This window comes from Toxotes jaculatrix, chromosome 12, assembly GCF_017976425.1.
Source record: "Toxotes jaculatrix isolate fToxJac2 chromosome 12, fToxJac2.pri, whole genome shotgun sequence".
Taxonomy (NCBI): Eukaryota; Metazoa; Chordata; class Actinopteri; family Toxotidae; genus Toxotes; species Toxotes jaculatrix.
In genome coordinates this window covers 10,048,659-10,058,943 of record NC_054405.1, presented here as the reverse complement: position 1 = coordinate 10,058,943, position 10,285 = coordinate 10,048,659, and the positions used below count along the sequence as shown (strand labels likewise).

The window sequence follows — 10,285 nt, the reverse complement described above, 5'->3', positions numbered from 1 at the left end:
ATTAGAAAAGTCAGAACTTTGTTTTTAGACATGTAAGTATAAAATTAGCATCATACCATACTCAGCACAGCAAAAATTATTAAACTTATTCTAAAGCCTGTATTTTCTATTGTAAATAGGGTTTTTTTGCTTCAGAAAGCCGGTAATTTACAAACATAATAGTACTACAACAGTCACCAGTGTTGTGTGTGTGTGTGTGTGTGTGTGTGTGTGTGTTGTAAATTGATACGCTGAAATTAACACTGAGCTGTCAGTGTTTTCCATTCTACTTTCAGAGGACATGTTGCAGAATGAGACACAGAAGCACCAGGTTGTGAAGGAAAGGCAGCAAGGAACAAGTAGCAAGAGCCAGGCTACTGCTGCTGATGCCCTTAGGGTGGGATTGATTCTGCCTCCTCACACTCCTGGTGCGAAGTGTGGTTGTTTTCTTTGTTTGGACTGAGGGGCCCTCTGTTGTAAAGAATCGGTCTGTGGCCAGTGTCATGTCAGCCCTGATGGGTGTGCTGGTAATGACGCTTGTGCCAGAAGAAGAGGAAGTATCTGTGGTGTGGAGTGAGTCAGTGGGTGAGTCCTCTTTAGTGCCAGAAATGAGAGAAGAACCAGTGTGGATCGCGTGATCGGCAGTTGCAGAAAGGTGATTAATAGTTAGGTGTGCTGTGCTTCTGGGCAGAAATGTGGAGATGCTGATGGGTGTGGCTGTGAAGGGACGGTGCTGTGTGCTCAGAGTCTGCTCAGGGGTGTGTGGGGTGCTTAGCAAAGCAGAAACAGACAAGTACCACCATCCAGTGACGCTGGCCCCAGGGGGCGTGGAGGTCAGGTCCTGGGCACTCGCAGCCAGGGGGGGCAGGTTGTAGGAGGCAAAGTGCCACCCTCCAGTCCTGCCAGGACGCACCCCTCCACAGACTGACTCTGTGTGACAGGGACAGCCCAGGACACGGGCAGGGGTGTGCTGAGTCCAGGACACTAAGTAGGCGATGTCGGCATAAAGGTGACAGGCCCAAGGGTTGTCGCTCAGAGTGATAACTCTAAGTGATGCCATCTTGTCTAACACTCCAAAGGGCAGTGTGGAAAAGCGGTTAGCATGCAGGTAGAAGTGAGTTAACCTGGGAAGACGGTCCAGAGAACCTGGCAGCACCTTCACGAGCAAGTTGTGGGACAGGTCAATAGCCTCCAGGTGCATGGGCATGTTAGTGGGCAAAGTCCAGAACTGATTGTGGCTTAGGTTGAGGGTACACAAATTGATCAGTGTATTGTTGATGAAGATGGCCCGCTCCAGCTTGTTGTTTGAGAGGTCGAGCATTCGCAGATTCCACTGGTAGGCCGTGTCGTTCTTGTCCAGCAACTGGAGGCGGTTGGAGGCGGCGTGGAGCTGCCAGAGGGAACGAGGCAAGCTGGTGGGCAGGTGGCTCAGCCGGTTGTGGGACACATCGAGGATGCGGAGATGGGTGTACGTGGTGAGCTGGCCGTCCAGGTTGTGAAATCGGTTGTGGGACAAGTTGAGGGAGCGCACGTTGTGCTGCAAGCCATCTGGCAACTGTCTCAGACCCCTCCAGGAGCAGTCTACCTCCCTGTGGCTGCGGCTGCAGGAGCACATGGAGGGACACACGGCTAGAACATGCAACCCCAGCAACAACACAAGCAGTAGTCCCAGAAGGGCCTCATTAGGGGAAAGCTTCAAGAGCACATGCCTGCTAAGAGAAAGACAGGCAGACAAGAATATTAGTGTTTGTCTTACACAGCATCCTCTGCCTCCAGGAGACACAGTGAAAACAAAAGTGATAGCTGCAGTGTGTTCTGACAGTGAACACAGGACACAAACATTTGCTGCTTGTAGGAGAAGCACAGTAGCTGCAGAGGGCTGTGCTGAATAAAACTGGTTTCATTTTTTCTTTATCGCTCCACCCTCTGAAAAATCTCTCTTTATCTCTCTCTTTTTTTCTGTCCCGCACACACATGCACAGGATGCACAGTGCGCATGCGCACTGCTCACACGCACAAAGTTTGCTGCACATCACTGCATTGCACATGAGCACACACATTAACACGGCATCAAACTGACTCCTCCAATTATGCAGGTATGTTTCAGGGATGCGGTAGCAGTATCCCCTAAATGCACCACTGGTTGTTGGTTAACTGATAAAACTCCTGACCTGATCTGTGAGACGATATTCTAGTCTGTTTAAACATTCATCACAAAGGATGAGAAATCCCTGTAGTCACTTTCCTTGCCATCACTTTGAGTGTTCAGTCATCAGCGCAGTCAGTGTCAGTTGTCAGTGTCAGTTGTCAGTGCAGTCAGTCCCCACGCTCTCAGAGGAGGACAACTAACTCAATAGATGGGTTTTATTATTGACTCCACAGAGAACTCATGCATCAGCCGGTCCAAAGGCAGGCAAAAACACAAGGAACGCAAGGAGTGCTACACTGCTGAAACTGCAGTGTATGTGAGCCGGGGGTTGCGGCACAGTGTGTTTGTAAAAAAAAGTCTTCAAATTTGTCCACTACTTACCTTCTCATCTTATCATTCCAGTCACTTTTCTCTGCTCCTTTTTTTTTTTGCTGTACGGCCCCTCTTCCCTCTCCTCTCCTGCTTTCAAAGCTCAGGACCAGCTGCTGCCCTGCTGAAGGTGATTTTTTTTTTCTATGCCTCAGTTCCTCCTCATAGAATTTGACCCTTGCTCACTGGTCCAGTGCAGGTTTTTGAGGGTGCCCTCACTGCCTTGCAGTCTGGTCCCTTTGTCCTCTTTGTAGAAGTGAGAGTTGATATTGCCTCTTATGTGGATCTTTTGGATTGGCGCGATCCGGCACTGCAGGCTCTGGATTTACTCTGTGCTGTAGAAGTGAGAGATGGGAGGGGTGGGGTGTTGGTGTGTGTGTGTATGTGTGTGTGTGTGTGGGGTGGGGGGGGGGGGGGGGGGGTTATAAGGAGGAGGGGGGGTAAGGAGAAATGGAGTGCATAACGGAGGGATCCCTGCTCCTTCAAAGAAAGCTCCTCAGTCCCTTTTAAATCTGGGAGCTTTCAAGATTTACTTCTGCACTGAAAGTGACAGCTGTTATTGTAGTTAGATTAATTCCCCGATTTCAGTCCTGCCTGTATTCAAAACAATTTAAACTGTTATCAGTTATCACCAAAATCAATATTATCCCTCTCTAAAGTATTCCTTTATAAAATCACACAGTGCAGTACAGATTGCTTGTTGTTTCTTTTTTTGAGGGGGGATAAATTTAGAGGGTGCCACAAAAAGACCTCAAGATTTATTGCAGAGGAGTCTCCTCCACTGCAGCTTCCTTCCTGTGATCAGCAATATAGGCAATGCTTCATTCTACACTGCATTGCTGCACTTCTAGCACACAAAAAGACTGTGGGTTCCAAGGGACAGATCAACGCTGATACAGATGTTAATCAGGGTTTAAACTCTTAGAATGGGACAAATGCAATAAAATAATTCAGTATAACTGTAGATTCCTGATTTGTGCAACCACAGCAGCTAAGAGTCGGTGTTCTTTTGCATTCATTTTGTACTTGTCTTTGCTCACTTGTCAGGTAAGCTAATCAAAGTAGCTGTTTTGCAACGTGTTTGTTACTTCCTCACCCACCTCGCTCTGTACTTTCCTCACTTGCCTGAATGTTGAGATTTAGGCCCAGCTCAGCGCAGGCTGTACTGCGACAAGGGAAAACTATTCTTTTTTTTTTTCTTTTTTAATGAAAGGTGCACATCCATCATGACGTCACAAGTAAGAAGACGAACAAATATCTGCACAGCACGGCGGAAACAACCCCATATTGGTTTTTTTGAAAAGGTTTTTTGTGTGGCTTTGTCAGTTCTGGCTGAGGTGAAAGAGAGTTGAGTGGTACTGCCCGGAAGAGGCACATTCTCTGCTTGCTAATCAAGTAGCTCTCTCTCTCTTTCTCACACACACACACACACACACACACACACACACACACACGCACACACACACACACACACGCACGCACTTGCACATGTATACAGACTTACACAACTTAATGGGAATTGACTGTACATTGATAAATTCAAGTCTGAGGTTACACTGGGTGTTTTTATTCTGATGTTTTTTGTCATAAATGCTGCAAATGAATGTACAACAAAAGTGTGCACGACACAAACTGACCTACACAAAAGTGTATTACAATACTAATATATGTTAATATTCAAAACACACAGAATAGATGGAAATACACTATCAACCAATTGTTTTAAACCTAAAATGCTCAGTGCTCAGTCTGACAGATTTAGCATCACAAACTACCGTTAAGCAAAGACTGCTGAAAAAAAAAAGTGTGCTTTGTTTTAAAGTGGTTCTGAAGCCACAGAGAAGTGAAAGCAGCCACTTGGGAAAATCTTTAGCACACACATCCACACAACTCTACACTGCATCCTTTGGTGCCTCTGCACCCTCAGAGGAGGAGGCAGCCTCGGCTTTGGTGGCCTGGGAATCAGTGGCATCCTCTTGCGGATTTGCGGAGGAAGAATTTTCAGTGACGGTTACAGGTGTATCCTTCTTGCTCTCATCTGCTGAAGCTTTCTCACTGTTGGCAGTGTCTCCCACCTCCTTCTTGGTTTCTTCTTCTGTTTGTCCATCCTTGTTTACCTCCCCTGCTTCTTGCTTGGTGATACCATCCCCCACATCCTCCTGTGCATGATTGACGTCAGCCATTAACATGCTGGTCTCTTTGGCTTCAGTCTCTGATTTGCTTTTATTCTTCCTGGCAGTTCCCATCCAGTATTCGGAGTTGCTGATCAGGTCAGCGTCCTCGGTGAGCATCTTGAGGTGTCTGCTCAGCTGGCACACCCTGCATGTCAGTATCAAAGTACACACCAGCAGAATAGTACAGCCTATGATCAGTCCACCAGTCACGATGAACACTTGGAGACATTCCTTTCTGTAAAACATCCACCCAGGTGTGGGAGTGGGAGTGGGATGGTTGTGGGTTGGTTCACCTGTGTGTAGGCCAGATGAAGATGAGGTGCTGTGACTTTTGGTGACTACGGAGACTGCTGCAGATGCCTTGGTGCTCATCAAGCTAGTTGCTTCAGACATGTTGCTGGTTGTGGTGGTGAAATGACTTGAAGGGGTTTCATCTTCACCTTTACCCTGGGCTGTATCTTGAAGAGAACTGTTTTGGGTATTAGGATCATGACTTGATGTGCTACCATGATCTTGACACGATACCATACCCAGGACTTCTACGCAGCACAATAGGAGGAGGAGACCATTCATGTTGGTATCTGAGAAGACATAGAATGGCAGTTACATTTAAAATGAGTTTTGTGGAAAACAAGTTTATAACAATTTTGAGTATATACGACTGATTAATTATGATTAATTAGCTGTTAATCCAGCGTAAGGAGCAACGAGTAGCTTTTAAGTTTTTGTTGTCTTTTGAAACTGTGGATCAAATTTGAAAAGTATGCAGACTTAGAAGACCTATATGCTGGTGGAAGGTCTGAAATTTGTCAGCTTCTTGTGTTTAAAAAAGCTGTGAAAATTAGTCCGGCAGGCAGACCAGGACAAAATGTAATTTTGACAAAAATAACACAGTTCAGTGTGATGCCTTATCAGCGCAGAGCTCAATCAAGTTCATTTCATTGCATCCTTACAACAGTGGAAAGAAGCAGCTGCCCTTTAAATATCTATAAAACTACAGCATGGTTTTATGGTCAGCAGCACTGTAGACTAATACACGACATACGTGCCATTATTGTTTTGTTTGAAACTTTACCAAAATTCTTGATTTAGTATTTTAGTTGTGATTGTGTGTGAGTGACTTCATTTTCATTAGATCTCATTTTCTGCTGTATTCAAAAGGAGGAACTGGGATTCTTTACAGATTTATAGCGTGCACAGATACAGACGTTTTGAGTTTTCAGTGACCATGAAAACCACTTTAAATATATATTCACAAATACATAAGTGTAACTGTATGTTCCAGAACTGTCCCTAAAACAACACAAACTGCCCCTAAAATAGTCACAAAAAAAAAAAAAAATCTAAATTTTTTTCATCATCAGAATTTCAGACGGAACCATTCAACAAAATTATCTATAAATACGGGCATTAACACTTATTCCTTCTTCTACCTGTTGTGTCCTTAAAATGAAGTTCATAGTATCAAAACAGGTATCAAAATAAAAGCATGTCTTAAAAGATACAATCACTTACATTGCTGGTGGTCTTGATGTAGATGCAAGAAGAAGAGAGTATGATTACCAATAAATATGTACTGCAAGGAAAGAGAGGTGAACGATGTGTAAAGGACCTGTGAAAGAATGACGGTAATCTAAATCAGTGACACATTAACGTGGCTGTCTTGCTCTTACTTCTCTATTTGGTCTATAATAAGAGAAGGAAGTGGTTTTGTTGTTCTGTTCAACACTGTGGTGGGTCACGAAGACATCTGCAGGGTGGAAGGCTAAAAAAAAAAATTGTGAGTTAAAAGCCTCACTTCAAACTCACTTTTGGTACAATAGTTCTGACTTACTGATCATGAACTACTTTACTACGAGGTTATTAACCTAAAATGTCTGCATGTGTTCTCTTCAGCCTCATCTATTCATAGATGATGCTGACTGCAACACAGCAGACACAGACAGTTTTGTCCAAGCCACAGTACCACAGACCACACGTACCAATACTGAAAAACGTTCAAAATTACGTTCAAAAATACATGAAAGGCCTTGCTCAACATCTTGCCTTTTCATATACAATGGGGTTCAAATGTCTGAGACCAACAGTCATTTCTACTGTGCATTTGTTTTGAACGTATCACTATTACTATTTGCATACCAGAGGGTGTAGCATTTCTTTGAAGACTGAAGCCGTACTTCTCCTTAGTCAGGGTGTTGCCAGTTCAGTGCAGGTGTACAGAATCTCTAGAGAAGGCAAAACACCACCATGTTTCACTGTTGGTTTGATAACACTGTGATATCATTCCCTCTTTTGGTTGTCTCTGCACAAACGTCAAACGTCCTCGTGTTACTGCCATAAATCTTGGATTCATCAGTGAATAAGACTTCTTTTGACAGTACTCCTGCTGATTGGAGTCTTGCATTGTTTGCTGAGGAAATTCTTTATCTGTAAAGAAGTTGCTTTTCTATCTCCCAGCAACCTTCGGTCTGCCTGATTGTGCTTTGGATACAACTGATCCGGTTTCTGCAAAGTATTTTAAAGTCCATGCCCTGTCCCCTTAGAAACCTTTAGCCTGGCCATGATTTGAAGCTGAGAAAGCCCCTCTTTGCTTAGAATAACAATTTGACTTTTGATACTTAGTTCTTAGCAGTGATGTGCGGGAAACGTGACCCACAGCTTTATTTATAACAGGTGAGCGCTGGCTGTAAGTTGAGCTACTTGAGTGAGCCTCTGATGAGCAGATCAAATCCCCCCCGAATATTGTCTGAACTCATGCTTCAATGGATGAGACACAACTCACAGAAATCTATTTTTATTTTAGTTTTCTTAATAGATGAGTGACTTTATTTCCATTAGATCTCATTTTCTGCTGCATTAATAAAAAATTAAGTTGGTAGATTTGTTTAAATTTGATTGCTGACCTAGCAGTAGATCAAAATATGTGCTGCCAAAAGTAAAATCAAAATTGAATGAATATTAATATTCATTTGCATTGACTGCAACAGTATCTATTTTATACAGTTCCCCTTCTAGTTTCCCCTGTAACTGCACATATGGCTTTTCCTGTGTCATTTATAGTTATTTCTGCCATGTGTCTGCACCTGCACATGTTACTTACATGCATGAAATGCTTGACTTGGCCCTGTAGATGACACCCACAAAGTGCAAGACTACACAAAGTGCAAGACTACCAAACTCAGCTCTCAGTAATCAGAAGATACTTTTCACAGGAAGTAAAGACCTTGGAGTTGGCTGCTGTGCTCAGCCTATGGTCTTTCATCATCACAGCAATGGCACCGAATATCAGTTTATCAACATGACCATCCAAAAGAACTGAATAAAATATTGACAAATCGCAAACACCAATTTTCTCGGCGTGAAAGCGTTCACACCAGTTTGATTTTTCCAGCATCCTGTTATTCTTGTACAGACAGAAGAGGGACAGAGGCGAGGTTACAAGACTAATGCAGAAGGCAGAGTTATAAGTGACAGACAGTGAATTTAACAAGTTGACACGTTGTTGTAATACACCACGTCACCATTCAGAATCAGTTCTCTTCTGTGACCACTGCTGAAGTTCTCATTAAATGTGGTGAATACACAGTATCATGGTTTTTTTTTTTGTTTTTGTTTTTTTATAAGAACACCATATGTGGTCAAGTGGCTGTGTGATCACATGGCTTTGTTTCATACAGAAGTGGAAGAGGAAAACATTTCTAAAATGCCAGCACACTTACAAACTAAAACTCAACCCACGTAGATAATACTGAGCGTTAATTCTGCTTCTATCCTGGAAGAGGAGGAGGGAAGAGAAGCATCTTCGACTTAGATATGCGTGAGAGGAAGTGAGAACAGGAGGAACACAGATGACTTCACCTGAAAAGCACCCTTCTGCATGATGGAAAGTCCCATTTGTCATTAATAATCTCCGTCTTCTATATTCATCTGTTGTGGGTGTATTTTTGTGTTTGGGTGCGTGTATGTGTGTACATGTGCCTCACCTTTTGTGTCCACTCTGTACCTTCACCCACTATAAATAACTGACTTGGTGAATGTGATGGTGGACAGCCTCATTAAGGACAATCCCAAGGCCATCAATTGATGGCTGACAGTTGTAGTCGTGGGCTCAGCAAATGTCAAAATGGCCTCCTGAAAGCTCTGTCTCTCTCTGACAGTGTGTGTGTGTGTGTGTGTGTATGTGTGCGTGTGCGCGCCTGTCACCCAGTATCACAACAAAGTCCTAGTGATGTATGTATGACGGCTTGTGGGTGAGTTTGAAGTCTGCCACAAATCTTCTAACCTTCCAATGTCTAACAAGCTTGACATGTGGTTCTGAAAGCATCTGTTTTTCTTCAATGCCGTTAAATCATCAGGCCCCAAAATTTGGTAATGGCACATAACAAAAAAACAAAAAACAAAACAAAACAAACAAACAACTAATTGTCATAAGTTTTGATTGACATTCAGGGAAGAAAGGCCATGCTGTGTCTGGCCTAAGGGAAACAGTTTCCCTTCTCCAAATGCTGGTCACGTGATCCAGTACCAGTTGGAGTCAAAGAGCTTCTAGTTTGCAGTAGAGGATACAAGGTCCTTTCTTTTCCGCTGTATTGATGCCAGTGTTCAGAATCAATTCATCATTCTAATTAGTCAAAGCCACACTCAGGATGCAACCTTACACACAACAGGTGTCAAGATGTGAATTGAAAGATGTATTTCTCATTTCACTGACAGCTCCCCAGGCCTCATGTTGCAAACTTTTGATGGATTCATCACCAAAAAGATGCTTTAGCAAAAAAGGCTGAAGCAACAGTCCATACTGTTGTGCTATAGATTACAACTGTATCTAGATGTGGACTGATAGAGGGCCCAAGCCAGATTTGGCCAGTTGAGCTTGAAGTAGAGTCACTTTACAGTGGTATAAAATTTTTTTTTTTGACGAGCAGCTTCAGATATTAAAGCTGATGATTTTACAGGTTCAAATGGTTTTCAGGTTAAGGAGACAGAATTTCATTTTCACATTCAGATGTTCCAGGTTATGAAAAGATGCCTCTTTCACACCTGAGCATTGCATAATTCTCAAATGAAAAAAGCACATCATGCCACTTAAATATCTTGTTACACTACTAACCTCGGTTCCTGGATTTGTCCCTTTGTCCTATTTGTTATCCCCCTCCCTTATGTTTCCTGTGTTATCCCTCTCTCTAGGAATCATTGTGTCACCTAACCTGTTCCACTCAACTGCTCCTGATTGCATCAGCCAGCACACCTACTCCTTATCATCCCATCTGTCCTGCAGTTTTTAAATCTCAGTTCTCCAGTCACTCATCTCCAGATTATTCAGCCTGTCTCGCCTCCTATGTTCACGTTTTCTATCCTTGTTTTTTCTGCCTTTGACTAATCCACATCTCTTGTATCCCAGGATCGAACCCTCCTGTCTGCCATTTGCTTGCCTCTGGTCCGGCCCATCTATTCTTCTCCAGATTCTCCATTATTTCCTTCATCGCCTGCCCACCTCTTGCTCATCTCTGCTGCTTGGTCTCCCACCCAGCCACTCACCACCTGCCTACGTCTCATTCATTTACCTGCCTTCACCTTGCCAAGTGTGTCATCATTCCATTAGCAATAAAACCCC

General features: G+C 43.5%; 2 protein-coding genes across 2 annotated transcripts; both read right to left on the bottom strand.

Annotated features, from left to right (window-relative positions):
• Positions 1–271: 271 nt before the first annotated feature.
• Positions 272–10,227, bottom strand: LOC121190983 (oligodendrocyte-myelin glycoprotein-like). Its single transcript, XM_041052022.1, has 2 exons — positions 10,210–10,227; positions 272–1,672 (listed from the first exon to the last, which is right to left on the bottom strand). The coding sequence occupies exons 1-2, from the start codon at positions 10,225–10,227 to the stop codon at positions 272–274; spliced, it is 1,419 nt and encodes a 472-aa protein (XP_040907956.1).
• LOC121190492 lies at positions 4,044–6,339 on the bottom strand. Its single transcript, XM_041051277.1, has 2 exons — positions 6,187–6,339; positions 4,044–5,252 (listed from the first exon to the last, which is right to left on the bottom strand). The coding sequence occupies exon 2, from the start codon at positions 5,242–5,244 to the stop codon at positions 4,390–4,392; it is 855 nt and encodes a 284-aa protein (XP_040907211.1). The 5' UTR covers positions 5,245–5,252; positions 6,187–6,339; the 3' UTR covers positions 4,044–4,389.
• Positions 10,228–10,285: the final 58 nt, after the last annotated feature.

Excerpts from the sequence above, each read along its gene's own strand:
- LOC121190492 (XM_041051277.1), bottom strand. The coding sequence starts at position 5,244 with ATGAATGGTCTCCTCCTCCTATTGTGCTGCGTAGAAGTCCTGGGTATG.